Source organism: Aulonocara stuartgranti (assembly GCF_965226115.1).
Source record: "Aulonocara stuartgranti genome assembly, chromosome: 2".
Taxonomy (NCBI): Eukaryota; Metazoa; Chordata; class Actinopteri; order Cichliformes; family Cichlidae; genus Aulonocara; species Aulonocara stuartgranti.
In genome coordinates, this window is record NC_138940.1 from 35,672,029 (window position 1) to 35,689,079 (window position 17,051).

The window sequence follows — 17,051 nt, forward strand, 5'->3', positions numbered from 1 at the left end:
ATGACTGTATAAGAAACAGAGGATCAACTCTTGTGTAATGTGACCTACAGTGAAGCTAAAACACTCTGTCTTGGTTAGTTTATGATCACGTTTTCTCCTCTGAGACAATTTTGTATAATTAGACCAATGAGAAGAAAAAGAGCTGCTGTTGAAGTACTGAACAAAAATTGGAGCCTAAACAAACAGTGTGTGTTTCTAAAGTGATCCCTGCATACCAAGTGGAGACAAAGGTGGTTTATTTTAGTCCAAGAGGCCGTGCATAATAGCTTAGCTTAGCATAAAGACTGAAAGTAGGGAAACAGCTACTTTGTGCTACTCAGGTTAATATTTTCTCTGTTTATAGCTAGGCTCACTGCCTCCTGGAAACAAATGAAAAAAAAAAAACAACACAAAAACTATTTTCCAGAACTGTGCAAGCTCTTTCAGATGTTGTCCTTCGTTTGTTCATAAAGGCATCTCTTGTTTGCATATGACTGACAACTCATTAGCCAGTGGCTTCAAAGATAATCCTCCATTCTGAAACATGTGTGAAGATTTACAAAACAGACTTAATTTTTTAACTCAACATGGGCAAAAATGAGTGTGTGATAGCATAAACTTATCAGGAAAGTGCTTACAGAGGTCAAGTCGGGAGTGTCATTTTATCGTTTTGCCATGGAATAACAAGGGCTGTTAACCTGCTGCTTCTATGTCCATCTACTTTTGAAGGTCTTAAAATTGGACCTATATATAAAAATGGCAGTAATTCCTAAATAGTTCATTCAAAATGTTTATAAAACCCCTTGAACTGAATCTGCAAGTTTGCACTTCAGCTACATCTTGGCTGGTTGATTTGAAATCCACAGTTTTGGCGTACAGAGGCAAAGCTGCAAAACTGTATTACTTACCAAATACTTCCAGACCGAAATGCTTAAACAGTCTCTAGAAAGAAGACAAATTTAACTCTTGGTTGTTTACATATCTGAAACTGTGTCTAATATTATGATAATGGTTTAGGTGTTGAATCTTTGCAGCTGTATTGTACTATTAGAGACATATTTTACATTAACATCACTAGATGCTCAAGGACTGCAAGGAGAATTGTGTTAAAGGGCATTTCACACAGCACTCCAGTCTTGTTAGTGTTTACAGTTATATCAACAGGGAACTGTACAAAGAAGCACACACTAGCCGCCCCACCCTGTCAGCCCCTCCTTCTGATAAACGCATTGACATTAATGTGATATTTCAGAGAGCCTTGCTCTGTTAATCATTTCTGTAATTTAAGAGCCTAATGTTTCATGGCCATTATCCCACATGCCTGCACACACAGGACTACTACCCACTAAGGCAAACACAGTGACATTTTAACAACTGTCTTTTTATTCATAGGATTTATAGGATTATAACACCACTCATAGTGTAATAGTCCTAAACTGTTGAAAGCCTTTTTGATAAAATCCTCCTGAGTAAAATACAAAATACATCCATTAAAAAAATAGTAATAAAGAAGTAAATGTAAGAAAAAGTAGTTGCACGCAGTCTACAAATGAATTATAGTTGTTGATAATAATATATAACTGATGACTTCATTATGAAACCATCCCTTCATCATCCTATGAAATAATCTGAGGAAAAAATAAGCTCTACCAAAGGTTGACATTTAACCACGGCTCACTTGTTTCCCAACAGTGGCCCAGAAACACTGTAAAATTCAGAGTTCCCTGGAAATCAGAGCTCAAATCTACTGCTGTGATTCAGCCAAGCTGACAGACGCTCTTGGCTCAGGGATGTTCAGCCACTGTTACTAAAAGTGGAGCTCCTATCCCTCCTGGTCAGAAAGTGTCCATGAAGATGATGGTTTTCCTGATGAATGTCAAGAAGAGAATTTGCAGAAAGCTAAACTGCACAGAGCCAATGAGGCAGAAGTGGGTCGAACTGATAGTTGATTGCATCAGTTTTTGCATCTGTAATCTTTTTTTTTCTTTAAGCAAAGAACAGCTGATAATTATTCACCTGCAAATACAGACATGAAGGCTCTATGTGTGTCAGCTGCACCAATTCCACGCAGGTCACATGGCCAACAGCTGAAATATACTGTGACTCTGTGACATGGGAGATATACTGTAAAAATGCAATCCGGCGAGTGGCCGAGTCAATTATGTAGTGTGTGATGTAGAAGAAATATGACATCATTTCTCATCTTTTAACCCTGACCTCTTTGGTTTTGAAATAACTCGCTGTCCCCATCTTGACCTTTGGAACTGAGGTAAGTGTGCTGGAGCTCTTTGGGAGTCAGAGATAAACGAGCGTGTGCAGCAGTCCTATAATGAAATCCATCACTTTTATGTGCAAACTGTATGGGCACATACACACAAATGGACAAAGACTAGTACCACCTTTAGTTTCATTTTCAGTCCTTGGATTTTATTATCCTGCATTTGCTTCTCTGCTGCATTATTATTCATTATATTCACTTGACAATCAAAATATGATTATGGAAGTTGCTTTCCTTGATGACACTGACCTCTGCTGCATGACATCATTTGCTCTACTAAAATGAAATCTCTTTTTAGAATCCTCCGGTCTTAAATTCACTGAAAGAAATCCCAAACTACTCCATTATTCTATAAGCAGTCCACCTGCAATTCACTGATAACATGAAATACTACAAGATGTAGTGATCTCTAAAAGTTTGGGCGCATTTGAACTGTTAGAAGTTAGTGTTTGTTAAATCCCATTCATATTACACAACATACATTGTCACCAGCACCCCTGTTACAGCACCAGGCTTATTACCTTATCAGCCACACTCATCTTGAATCAGGCTAACACCTACAATCGGGGGAAGATGACTAACCCAGCTGCACAATACTGGAGCATTAATCACCCTCCACCTCACTGCCTGTCCTAAAGAATGATCTTTTGGGACTGATCCTTATAACACCCGTACTGACTCCTCCACAAGTATAACCTTGGGTGATGTTAAGTACAGGCAAGCAGCAAATCAAGCAGCTTGTTCACTGCTGGTTTTTGATGGAACTGGTTTATAAACCAGCTCAGAGTCCAGATGGGTTGTTTGGCTGGTCCATGTAAATGGAAATTGATTTTACCTGCCATGAATAACACACACTGAGCAAAGAAACAGACTGTGTCCCCCAAAACCATGAAAAAAAATACTTAATAATGACCAGTCACTTAAAACTAAGACGCAAAATACAGCACAAAACAAGAATTGCTGACAGTAGTAGTAGAAGCACTAGTATCAACTCATGTTCAGTCCTTATAACTGAACATTTTTAGAAGAATGTTTTTTTCCCCCTGTTAAGCCACGTAACACTGACCTTTGACTCATTCAAGCTTTAATTGGGCACCTAACTCAAGGGATGGGCTAGTGTTGTGTCAATACAGGCAACTTAGAAAAAAAATACAGTTTCAAGTTGTATCTTTAGGCACTTTGTTACCAGATGCCTGCCACAACAACACATCATTTGATTCCATTTCTTTAGTCAAATTGACAAAAAACCCCAAAACAAAACAATGCCAAAAATAACGCGATCAAGTCGTACTTTTGTACCAACAAGGTGATTCCCACAGACGTATCTGCTAAAAACTATAATGGCATCTCTCAGTGTGGTGTGCAGGGTGTCCTCAGAATTTTCTACATCTACAGCAGATGAACAGTATGTGACAGTGATGTCCTTAAGAAACAGATTTCCCAAAGATTTCCCCTTTTCCTAGCAAAACATAAAGAAATGAGGACTGGTTCAAGACTTTTCACATAGTACTGTATTATTTCATTACCGGCATAGGAAATCAAAGTAGTTGGTGTAAAAAAAAGACAAGCTTTTCACAAATCTGACAACGCAAATGTTGCATTCCACAAATATTGGAAGAAACCATCCAAAAGATGCCCACTCAAACAAAGACAGAACATGCAATCTCTTCACCAAATGCCATTGTGCTGCTTTGAATGATTTATCTTTCTCTGGAATACCGAGTCATCTTATCATCTTACATAACACTTATAGAAATAACAATTAACCACCTAATATCACAAGAGTAGCAACATACAATCCAGTCCACAGTAAGCCTTCCTCTGCTGAATAAACTGCACTGGTATTCTATAGTTTACTGTAGGAAAAGATAATAAGGGTAGTGTATGTGTGTGTATGCTATTTGTATTTATCTTTAGGAATGATAATTGTTCTTAAAGTTGAGATAATTGTTCTTGTTTCACTTTAAAAGTAAATCTCATGCAAATTACCAACAAATTACTAAAACTGCCTGATGTTTACATGTGACAAATTAAAGGAAAAGGCTTTATAACTGACTGGAGAACCAGAGTGATTGCATAGGCTTCTGCCCACTCCCTCCACGCTACAGCTAAGCAGTTAAAGTCCAATTTTGCCTAGTGCCGAGCATAAGAAAATGCTGAGCAGGCTGATTTGATTTGGATTTTACATTAGGATGGGAAGAGAAAAAGACCTAAGTGACCACGAAAGAGGTTTTGTTGTTGGAACATGGATAAATCAAGATCAAGTAGTTACCATTTTGATAAGAAGTCTGAAGTGACCGGCATTCTCATCTATTGGAGATGCTTCAGTAAACGGGGTGGAAAACTCATGTTTAAAGATGGTGATGCTTACGTATTAATCTGGCATTAAAAAAAAAAAGACAGAGACTGTATCAGCATAAAAATCTGTCAAAAATTAGATCGTAAAGTAAGGTTGCAAAGCTTCTCATTAGTAAGAAAGTACATTTAAGTGCTCAGTGATGCAAGAAAACAGACAAAGACCTGCAGGGATGTGTTCAGAATATTCAGAATCACCATTTAGCATATTCTTGTTAGTATATATCTGATGTAAAGCAAGAGAACAGTACAGGCCTCAGTGCTGTTTCTGCATATGTACAATGAAGGGATCCATCTTATACTGTGGCATAGAGGGGGTGGGGCTTCAGTTTGCTTTTGTTTACCTCCAGGTCAGTGATAATCAGAATCAGAATCAGAATCAGAATCAGAATACTTTATTGATCCCTGGGGGAAATTATTTTTTGTTACAGTGCTCCATTTTAAACCAACATTAAGACAAGACAGACAATACGCTAACTAAGAATAGTACAATATATACATATATATACATACATACATACATAAGTCACTTATAAATAAATATTTGGAAAAGAAACATGTGTAGCTGTAGCAGCAAACAGTGTGTTAAGTGGATGCGTTGTACAGGGAGATGGCCACAGGCAGGAATGATTTCCTGTGTCGTTCAGTGGTGCTTTTTGGTAATCTCAGTCTCTCACTGAACGAGCTCCTGTGACTGACCAACATGTCATGGAGTGGGTGGGAGGTGTTATCCAACATTGTCTTTATCTTGGACAGCATCCGCCTCTCCGACACCACCTTGAGGGAGTCCAGCTCCATCCCCACAACATTGCTGGCCTTACGGATCAGTTTATTAAGTCTGTTGGCATCTGCGACCCTCAGCCTGCTCCCCCAGCATGCAACAGCATAGAGGATCGCACTGGCCACCACAGACTCATAGAAAATCCTCAGCATTTTCTGGCAGATGTTGAAGGACCTCAGTCGCCTCAAAAAATAGAGACGACTCTGGCCCTTCCTGTAAAGTGCTGTGGTGTTTTTAGCCCAGTCCAGTTTATTGTCAATGTGTACTCCAAGGTATTTATAGTCAATACCAAGTTGTAATGTGTGATAACCTTTATCCCTTGACCAAACCTTTCTATTCATGTGTTGGAGCTCTCTAGGATCAGGATCAACCAATCAGGATTGAAATCCCTCTAATCAGGATGCTTTTTCATATATTGGTGCAAATTTAGTACTTTAAAACTGTACTATTACTACTTTTGCATTCAAAGCTCTCAACACATCACCAGTGAATGAAATCAATCAGCTTACTGAGCGTGTCTGCATGAGTGTGGCACAGCATGAAATCTGAGGGGATTTTCTACCACAAATATTACAATCAGTGGGGGAAAAAAAGAAATTCAGGGTTATTCTGTAGAATTGGTGGATACAGCTTGGTACTCTATGACCTCTAACTGACGTCAGAGGTTATAGAGTGTGAGTCAGGAGTTTGTGTGCACCATATTGAACAGGGTCCCTGGCTTTGCTTTAAACAGATTGGGAATGGATGTACCACTACAGTGTGACGCCCTGCTGGAAAGGTAAAAAGGGGCCACAGGCCACGCACACAGCGGGAACACAAGCCACTGACATTTACCATCACTCTCTACACCCCACTCTAGTATTCAGGTGGGGAGTCAGTGTTCTACCTTATAATCATTCCTTTGTATCATTTTGAGTACTTGAGTATATATATACTCAAGTACTCAAAATGATACAAAGGAAAGCAAACCAACATTCAGTTGCTTTTTTTCTGCATGTATGTGGAATTTAAAACATATGCACACCACACCACCTGAACACACCTTCCGGACCCTTGTTCGGTATAGTTTATATATAAATGAATGACTTGTGGTAGAGTAGATATTTTAAAGCAATCTTAATTAGCAGACTTTTCATGTAGCTCATCAAAGTACAGCCACATTCATCAGTGACTATGCTGTGAAAAACATGGTTTTTATGAAAAAAATCTACAAAAAAATCACTAAACTGAAGCTCTATAATTAATCTGTCTATATTTTTTCATAACTTCATAGCAAGGATTCTGTAGCATCACCACTGTCAATACAATCTAAAGATATAAAAATATAGGCATACATCTGTGTTTTATGCATCGAGACCCCATCCTGTAATCCACAAGACTCAAAAGGATTCCCCTGGAAACCCACAGAGGTTCTGTTTCCAGGTGATAGGTGTTTTTGCAGCACTGGGGGAACCTACAAAATATGTTATGGCTGCTTGATGCATATCATGTTTTAATAACCATCCTCTGTCTAAAAAAGTATTTAAAAGATTATGATTTAGCTTAACTGGGGTTCACTTTCTTTAAATCCTGTGTCAGAAATATAACTAAACTCAACTCAGTAGAGTGCAATTTAAAAAACAATGCAATGACTGGACTGTTTTAAGGGAAAGTAACTCACCGAGACAGGTCCCAGTATGTCTCAAATGTCTCAGCAAGATCTGCGGATGTGAAGAAAGTTCGAAGTGGTTCCAGTTTCTTCTAAAAATAGCAACCATATGGCGTGTAACCCTTAACCTAGGGGTCTTTTTCCCTTTGCTGCCACTGCATGCTACAGCTCTGCATGACCAGGGGTTGTGACATAGAGCCTGCTAAAAACTGGACATGGATTGAAAGACTTTTGAACAGAATCTAAAAAATAGCACCCCTAATTAAAAAGATTATAGTGTCCTTAAAAATGGAAATCAATATGTTTTGCTGTTGATATGGCTCAGTTGAAACTGAACAGTTTAACGTGACTTCAAGTGAAGCTTTTAGGCTTCATCTTTACAAGTTTCACAAGGTAAGGACACTTATATAACATATTACTGCAGTAATATGTTGCAGTAATATTAATAAATGGCTTTATTCATTAGTCTGATAGTCTCTGAACACTTACAAAAAGATAATTATAGTTAACTCTTTATTGCATGCATTTTACAGTGAGTGCACTGAAATTGAGGTATTCCTCACTCCCACAATCGATTTGTCATGACCCACAGTGAATCACGTCACACTCAAACGAGTTACTCAGTATACTATTTGTTTATCTACATTGAAACTGTATTGCATGTTTTTTAAATGTGTAAACTTGCAAGCATTCCTCAAACAATTCATCTTTATTTATCTGAACCAATTACACCTGTAAAAATCTGTGCGGTATGGGGACAAAACGCATTTCAAAACAGTGGTGGGACTGCGACATTAGCTTCTCCGGTGTAAAAGACACCTATGTGATAAACTTCACCTTGTGATTATGTAACAGGAATGTGAGGTGGCATCTGGAAAAAAAATGCTCATCTGGTGCCAGAAGGGGGAAAGGACTTAATGTGGTTGGCACTCTCAAAACACTGCTGTAGAACTGGATGTGTCCTTTCAAGGACCTGAAAAACTTTCAAGGACCTGAGAAGTGTTCATGAAACTAAAACAAACTGATACGTTCCACTATCCAGTCTTAACTAGGTGGGTTATGTTCTCAGTTAAGAGTCCGATCCATCGGAGCTTGTTTTACATAACACCATCGTATTAGTCATATGCAACAAATATCTTATTAACTAATGAGGTTATGTAAACTGTAAAATGATAAAGCTGCAGGTATGTAAGAAAGCATAACAAGAATTTACTGCGGTTTTTATTTTTATGTGTTATCCTCCAGCCACTTACTGACTTCCAAATGCATATTTAATCAAGTCAAAGGAAAGACCTCCGAATATATATTTAGAAAATGCGCATCTCGGATGTGAATGGGATAACGCATAGCTCTGCAAAGGCAACTGAATGAGAGCAACAGCAAGATGGTGCGCGCCATGCAGCACAACCTCCTGCTTTAATTCTTCTCCGCATCGACATCACAGCTCACATGCTGACTGCATTCATGGATCGAGCAGCTCGTTTTCACCACAGCCGTCATACGCGGGTCAAAAAACAATTGTCCACTGTGTGAACGGGCGCTGTAACTGGTAGAGCGCTCTCACGTTGTGTATCCTGTTGATTCTATCTGCCGAGTGTTTAGAGGAGCAGAGCTCGACCGTGAAAGCCTCAGACAAGAAAACCTGGTCGCCAAAAGCCACACTGGATGGGATTACTCTCGGGGTTTGTTAGACACTACAGCTCAGTGTATTATTCACTTGAATTTTTCTTGACTGAAGACCTGTGGGGAGCAAAAGTGCGCTCCATTTCGCAGCTTTTTGCTCGTCTCCCTTGTCACAATAGAGTAGGTCGTGATTTTTCGTATGCAACATAACGGGATTCATAGTGGGGACGTTTCCTTTCATCAATGTGCATTGATGTAGCAGAAAACGTGGAGGAGATAAGGTAGGTTAAAGCGCGGTGTTAAATCACTGGAAAGGCTATACGAAGATAGGCATGCGTATAGGCTGCTTCTTTGTGTTTATTGAAACTACATGAGGTCTTTGTCGTGTGGCGTGTGAGTGTGTCTATCAATAGTTGAATGTTTTCATTGATACCCAATTGAGAAACACCTTGCAGCACGAGTAGCTCCATTGTTACGTTCTTTGGCCCTGCTGTAACACCAAACGCAGCTGTTGTGTTATGAGAGAAAATGCAATTTTGATGAATATTTCTCTTTACAGAAGCCTTATCTCATCACTTGGAATCTCCGGTCAGGATTTCATTGAGGACTGTCAGCAATTAAGGGGATTTCGATTCTTATCTAATTCGGGAATTACACGTCCAAACTGGGATCTATGAGCGGAAAAGTGGCGAAGCCTAAAGAAGACAAGGATGCTTCCAAGGGTAAGAGAAGAGCCTTGGCTTGCACAGCTTGCTTTATCCCCAAATCACAGGTTTAAACGCGACCATGCGCTCATTCATTCCCTGCATGGTGCTCAAATCACCCTTTGAGGTTTGACTGAAAACAATACCAACCACTGGATGGTTCACCATTCCCAGCACGATGCATGTGGATATTGCTCTTTGAGATATGCTATTGCAGGCCTATACGCTGCACGATGTTTTGAGTTTGAGATCACATGCGTTTCTTGCCTTGACTTGGTGATCGTCAGAAACGCAGATGATTTAGCAAAGGCAATATGTTACAGGGTGTGTGTTACAGGATGTTAATAAGCTAACCAGTATAACCAGTGTAGCGATGGTGGTGGCATCCTATTGTGTCACTGGCATCCTGTTGAAAGGTCCCTTTGTGTTTCTCGCTCGTACACTGAGCCGCACACTCTCGTCACATCTGCACTGCCACGACGCGCGGAGCCCTCTCGGTCTCGTAGCTCGAGTTTATGACCTGTGGCGTAACAAAGAGGCTCCGTATCCCTGAGAAAAAAGGAAGTAAACTGCCTTGGCATTGCCATGGAGACAGAATGGAGACAGGTTGCCAAAGAAACCTAGAGGGACTAATCGCAACCGTTCCGTCCTGATGTGCGGGACAGCTTACGCACCGTCACACACGTTACTGCGTCTTTGTCCTCGTGCTCAGTTTTCTATTAAAAGATTTAAAAAAACCACACACCAGAGAGGACAGGACTTTTCGCGTCAGTAAATATCTGGGTATTAAAATAAAATAACTTAAAAAATAACTCTTAATTGCAAGCAGTAAAAACGGCTGTTTCCCAGGTTTAGTGACAGAATAAAATACCCAACACTCACACCGTGGCAGCGTGCCCATAACAGTCTTCCTGTTTACTTACAGTATAGAAATGCAATTGAATCTTCCTACTATCGTGTTCTGACTCCGCTTGAAGTGCTTACAACAAATCAATGAACTTATTGGCTTATTTTGGCAACACTGCTACCTGACTTTTGGTGTTACTATATATGGTACAGATGCATCCTAATCAGGGTACTACAGAATATTACAGTTTTTATTAACATTTAATCTTTATTAATAGGCATTAATAAAGTATTACTGCCTAGTGAGCTATTGAGCATACCTCATCCAAAGCTGCTTTCCTGGATGAGGGCACAGAAGGAAAGATTTGGTGTCATGGTGCATTTGTTGTTAAACCACTCTACTTCTCAACCTCCGTGGTTAATTTGTTGATGCATTTAACAAAACATATAATGGAAAAATAGATATTCTTTTGATATTATATAACCTTTAGATCCATATTATGTCTAGTATGTCTATAGTATGTCTTTTTAATGTTTATAGTATAAGATGCTTGACAACTAACTTCTGCATCTAAAATAAAACACCAGTAAGGGAAGCTTATCAGTTTTTTTGCTGAATGTGCAGTGAGTAAAACATGCTTTAATTGATTTCAAGATTAACCTCCACGGGAGCTTTTGTTCTTGTCTCCCACTGGAAATCAATGGCACGCTCTCTGGAAGCGCTATCGCCAAAACTATCAGATGACAGCAAAACATCTTCAACTTAACTATGAGTGTTCACTAAGGCTTGTCTCCTTTTATAAATTTACAGAAAAACACACAAATGTGGTGTAGCTGACGTGCTTTCATGTGAGAGGAAAAAAATAGAAGGGGCTCGGGGGAGGACAGTAGACTGTGAATTGCTGAGAGGGTCATTTGGTACCAGCTGCCCTCCATCAGAGACTTGAATTGCACAAGAGCCGAGAACCGCATGGGGAAAATCACCACCGACCCTGCCAATGTTGGCAACCACCTGTCCCACAAATTATTTCAGGGAAACAGTCCATTAAAGCCGGAACCACCTGCCATCTCCACAGCTCCTTTTTCACCCTGCAAGCTGTTGGACTGCAGAAGCTTCTCACTGCCCTGCTTTTTTTTAACAGAGTGATACCCCCTTTTTTCTTAATTTGAAAAAAGAATCTCTCTTGCCAAGCTGCTTAAATTACCTATGATGGCATATTTTAATTTTATTTTAGTAGTATGTCTTTTGCAGTTGTAGTTTTCTGAATGCTTACATCTTTACAAAAACATTATTTGGTTAGAAAATAAAAAAATAAAAAAAGGGGTCGAGCATGAGCATCTCGTTTTTGCATCTACAGACAGATTTAAATCCTGAAAAGTACAAGTAATGTTCTCTGTGGGGGTCCTAGTAGTAGTCATACCACAAAGACATGCTATTCAAGCTGTCACTCAGTAAGAAAGTCACTTTTTGTTACAGGGTGTTTTCTTGGTGACTCAGTTTTGTGACAGGGCACTGTTTTCTCTCTCCGACTCCCTCAGGGATTTATTTTGTTAGCAAAGCATGTGAAAACAGAAAACATGCATAGACTGAAAGAGAGAAACATGGCTCTGTGTAGAGTACCACTCTACTTCTCAACCAGTGAATCACGTTGTGTTAGTTTCCCCTTGTCCTTCTGAAGCTTAGTTGTGCGGACAAAGTGATGTGTCAAAGCATGACGTATACACTCGCTCGGCTTTATAACTTTCCAGGGCTTGAAGCCTCTCTCAGATAACTCTCGTGCATATGCATTAACTGTTGAGATGATTAACTCTCCATTGGTTATACAAACATTTGCACCGTATGTGTTTTACTTTATGGTCCAATTTAACGTACATTTCTCTGATTGCTTTTTATCATCATTTTGCTAATTTATCATTATAATCAGTTAAAGATTCCATATTTCTGAAAAAAACAACAACTTTGTGCTTCTGTTACTTTCCTCAGACTTGATCCTAGCGCAGTGCATTGATAAACCCCCTCTTTGGCTATGAGTGTCATCCAGTCGATTCATGTCTGCCTCAGACTGCAGGACAAAGTGCAGAAGAAGACATAAGTCTTGCATATTTGCAGGGAGATTAATTCAGCTCAGCGCCAGCCACAGAAATGAATCAATAGATATGCAGAGAACAGTTTGGAGCTGCTTCATTAATCACAGTGCAGGCAACTCTATCCTCCACAACACTGACACCTGCTCTGGTCTCATCAGCAAAACCAAATACTGTCTACAGTGTCATTAACTTCTTTTAATCTAATGAGGCTCTTCAAGAATCTCCTTTGAACAATATGTGGTGAAGGGAGGATCCACTACTTTAATCATTAAGACTCTATTAAATGCCTTCAGCACCCGTACTGTTGTGAACTCTCTCGGGATGTTTTAACAAAAATAAGACACAGCATGCAGTGACAGGATTGGCATTTGTGAGATCAACTTGTAGTTAATAGGTTGACATGCACGGGTCAAACAAAAGTCACGCCAGGGTGAAAAATGACTCCAAACAAAGTTTCAACATTGTAAACTCACAGGATTTTCTCACATTTGTCTGGCTCAGATTCATAATATTTATTCAGCATACTGTATCAACACAAAATGAATCTTTTCCCCCAGTTTATGTCCTTTTTAGTGACTGTCCTACCAAAATTGTGAAGTTTAAGTAGCTTAACATTCCCTTGATATTGAAGTGTTGGATATTCTAATCTTGTCAGAGTATGTCAGGATCTGGTAACATGAATGAACAGATTATAGATTGTCTTTTCTTTTCTATGTCAATCCAAACAGGTTATGTTCTTCATTACACTACAAGTCTGTACCATACTCTGTCCCAACTTTGTCCCAACTTTGAAGTTAGTGACAAGTGTTAATGTGTGAAAGTGCGTGGTTCTGCACTGTCAGATGCTTTACTTGTACTGACGCAGATCCGGCTACACGACCTCAAGGAAACTGGCTCACCTCCTGAGCGGAGTCTAATGCCACTCAGATCTCCGAGTGGCATCAGTGATCTGCCACTTTCCATTGCTGAATTGTGTGCTGATCGGTGTTTGAGAATGTTGAAGGCCTGTCTCTTCAGTTCCTAAGCTTGGGTTTCTGACTCAGGGTCCCCTGTGACTGGTTTCTGGTGCGTGATTCATTAGAGTTCCTAGGATGTTTTTTTCTTTCACATGAAAGGTGTGTTTTGGTTCAGCATGACAGCTGCATTGTTGGAAATGGTTATGTATTGATCATTTAGCAGTGAAATACATCTGAACGTATGTGTTTAGGATGAAGACATTTTAATCTTATTAATTTCTCAACTTTGAAATGGAAACTATGCTATGTTTTACGTCATTGCTGCCAGAAATGTTCTGCCCCTAAAATCTCTAAATGCTTCACTGCGGGTGCATTAGTCTGCCTGCTGCTGGTAATCCACAGAGCTGCGTGTCTTCTGAGGTGAGGCTTTTGTGAGAGGCTGGCCTCCCTCAGAAAACAAACCCGCAGGTTGTTTGTGTAAGCTGTGTAAGATGACCTAGTACTAAATTTTAAAGTTAAGTGACCACTACCAGCCGTGTGAATAAACTCATGTAAATAAGCTCATGTAATAAGCTCACGGGGTTGGAACATAGTACCTGAAATAGTTTTTTGTGCTTAAACGATGAGTGAAAAAAGGTCCCAAATGACAATTACGCTGCTTCCTGCTCTGCCTGGCTCTTCCTGTGAACCTCTTGCCATTTCAGAAAAGATCACATGAGTATTTTCAGACTGTAGAAGCATATGGCCGATAGAAAGGTTTTAAAGTGCCCCTATAGTTTATACTGCACTTTTCATTTTTCAACTAATCTTTGCAGTTTTATACTTTGAAATACCTGGTTGTTAATTTACACATGTCATTTGGCTTCCTCCATAAATATTGTGACTAAGAGGGGCTAAAGACATTTAATCCTTATTACTTAAAAAAGGCCATGAATGCTCTTTGCTGAATATCACAGCTGTTTAGCAAGCATGCGATTATCTGTTAATCTAATCTCAAAAATAATAGGCCATGTTTGTTTTTTTTAACAATGATAATAACATTTTTTTGAATATTATGTTCATTGTATTAACTTCCAATTCTTCCAATAAAAGTTACTCAACATGGTCTTGTAATTAACATTATCCCCCCAAATTAGGTTCAGGAGTAAGTATGTGTCCAGAGCTGAAAATTCTGACAGTTTGCTAACAACCAACTCATGTAAATATATGGGATGAAAAATAAGGCTCAATATACAGTACATGGGGTGTGCATGAATTGGCACAGGAACTGGGATGAGTAAGAATTTGTATGAGGATCCAGGATCTAAAGGGTTCTTATGATGTTCAAGGTAGTTTTTATTCCAGTTATTAAGGTAGTGCCATTATACCAGCACAGTAGATGGAAATTAAATGGAATACACAAAAAGAAGTTACTGACTTCCTTGTCACAGAACGCGAACAGATAAAATATCAAAATTAATGTTTTTTGCCATTTCGTATTTTTGACTTCTGCACAAAACGAGTGCGTTTTAACACAACAACAACATGTTCTTTTCCAAAGTCCTCTTCAGATCTGACTATGGCCTGCTAATGCTAACATGGTTCATGATAGTAATCTTATTACTTCACTTGAATCATTTCATCAAAAATGATTGTGTGTACTAAAAGTCTGACAGTAGGTTTGGGATTATTCACTACCTGTGGATTTTAGATTACTGCAGTTTAACTTTCAGAAATGCACTCCGTGCTACAGCAGTTAATCCCATCTAAAAATAATCCCCCATAATTGTGGTTGTGTGTGTCAAACTGGCTGATAATAAAATAAAAATCTCTCTCAATAAGGAAAGAACAGAAATATTTCAGATTGGGATTGCTGTGTATTGCTTACTTAAAAAGTACGAGATAAACCACTTTTATGCAAGTGTGAGCTTCAGATTATTGGACCTACTTACACTTTCCTATAGCTGCTCATGTCAGTAAGCCAAGTTGAGGTTAGCCACCTTCATGTTAGCTCAGGGATTTAATGAGGGAAGAAGAACATTTTTCCCAGTGGTCTATTATCTGCTAAATTTAACAAAGATAAAATCAGCAGAAAATTGAATCATTTTCTGGTCTCCTTTCCGCTGCTGTTATAATGAAAGCATGTTTAAATGGCATTGCTTAGTTTCTTTTTTATGCTCATCATCTAGAGATGACAAATGGTAAACAGAATTATGTCCTTCTCATATAATACTGTTGCCAGGTGTGAGAAAATCCAGCTCTGATTGTTAATTGACTCAGCGCAGATCTAGTGCTGTTAGCCCGACTGAGATGAAGGAAAGCGTTCATCTGTTCAACTGAGCATGTGGCAGGAGTGACTCATTTGTGTGGAAAGCCTACACGCCACCTTGGGCTCACATACAGTTTGTGGAGGGTATGCAACACGTGCAGTTCTGCAGAAGCTTTACCACAGATGTTCTTTCCAATTATCCCCAAACATATGGAACCAAGTGGATCTTTTATTGCTGAGCAATTTGTGCTTCTAAGTATAGACATTGTTAATTACATTAAGCACATTTTAGCAACATATTTTTAACTGTAAATACTGTACTTACTACAACAGACAATGAATGAGGAGCTATTGGATGTTTTGAGGGCAGAAAGAGGTCACAGAAGCAATTACAGCATCCCAAGGTTACCATAGAAACCATGTGTCCTGTCATCCATGGAGCCTAGTGGGACGGGAACAGTGTCACATAAAGTTATTGTGAAATAAAGATTCAAAAGGGGACATTTTCGGCTCAGAGTGACAGCACTGAAATGTTTCTGTTAATGCTTTAACATCATGTCACGTTCAAAGGTTTCATGGCCTTGGTTTCTGTATTTGAAATGATGCTCAGGATTAATAGTTGCTCTGCACATTAACTAATTAAAGTTGATGATAATTATAAAGGGGATTAAGCCGAGGTAGGAAAGGGACAAGATAAGGATGAACCAGTGGTAATAAACAGGATCTACAGGCTGAGCAGGTCTGGGAAACAGCATCTAACTGGCCAGCAGTGCTTATGGTAAGGGCAAATGATTGCCTCAGGTTTGAACAGAATGCAGATTAGTGATTGACAGTCTCTTAATGCCGGACAAGGCTGTAGTCTCTGTAGAGTGAATTCAACCGGAAGACTCCAAAGCAGCAGACCACCATCTCCTCTGCAAAACGTGCAGAGAATAGTTTAAAGGATTACCAGCTTCTTGCTCTCCTCCAGTCCTGCAGCTGTTTCACACGCAAGTTACAGGCAGGGCCACACTTCAGCTTGCATCAGTGATCTACCTTAGCAGTTCACTGGATGTCTATGAGAAAAACATATCAGTGTTGGAAGCACAAGGGTAATACTTAACTGATCCAATATATTGTTAGATTGGGAAAGACAAAAGCATTTTTTATGAAGTATGATCTAAAGTGTTCATGAGCTTATACAGTATTTTCTACTATAAGATAGCATCTGTTTTTAATGTGGTGCCATGTAAGGGCCCGAAGATCACAAGCGTTCAGTATTTGATTTTCTGCCTGATCCCTTGCGCACAGAGATTTCTCTGAAATCTTTAAATCATATTATGGCGCCTAGATGATGAAATTTCCAAATCCTTTGCAATTTCATTCTACAACAAGAATTATTTATTCATTTACACAGTTTCCTTAAAAAATTTTTTCTCAAAGAGTCAGACTTTGATGCTGAAAGCTTGTCCAAGCTTTTGGTATCCCTAACCCTACTTTATTAAAATATGTTTCTGGCATCTAATTCAATAGCAGCACATATTTTGTCTATTTTAAAAACTGGCT

At 39.2% G+C, this 17,051-nt stretch overlaps 1 protein-coding gene and 1 long non-coding RNA gene across 9 annotated transcripts in view; one reads left to right on the plus strand and one right to left on the minus strand.

The window, feature by feature from the left end:
- Positions 1–7,815: 7,815 nt before the first annotated feature.
- fgf13a (fibroblast growth factor 13a) overlaps positions 7,816–17,051 on the plus strand; it is a 96,675-nt gene continuing 87,439 nt past the window's right edge. The window contains exons 1-2 of one of the 4 annotated variants that reach the window (XM_082556524.1): positions 7,816–8,225; positions 9,224–9,386. In XM_082556524.1, the coding sequence (XP_082412650.1) occupies positions 9,338–9,386 (49 nt within the window). In that variant the 5' untranslated portion in view covers positions 7,816–8,225; positions 9,224–9,337. Of the gene's footprint in view, positions 8,226–8,262; positions 8,946–9,223; positions 9,387–17,051 lie in introns of those variants that run through there. The other 3 variants (XM_082556523.1, XM_082556525.1, XM_082556527.1) reach the window with 3 other exon arrangements.
- Positions 11,059–17,051, minus strand: part of LOC309720032 — a 30,708-nt gene continuing 24,715 nt past the window's right edge. For all 5 annotated transcript variants that reach the window (XR_014280392.1, XR_014280393.1, XR_014280394.1 and 2 more), the window contains exon 4: positions 11,059–16,561. This is a non-coding gene — a long non-coding RNA (uncharacterized lncRNA). The remainder of the gene's footprint in view (positions 16,562–17,051) is intronic.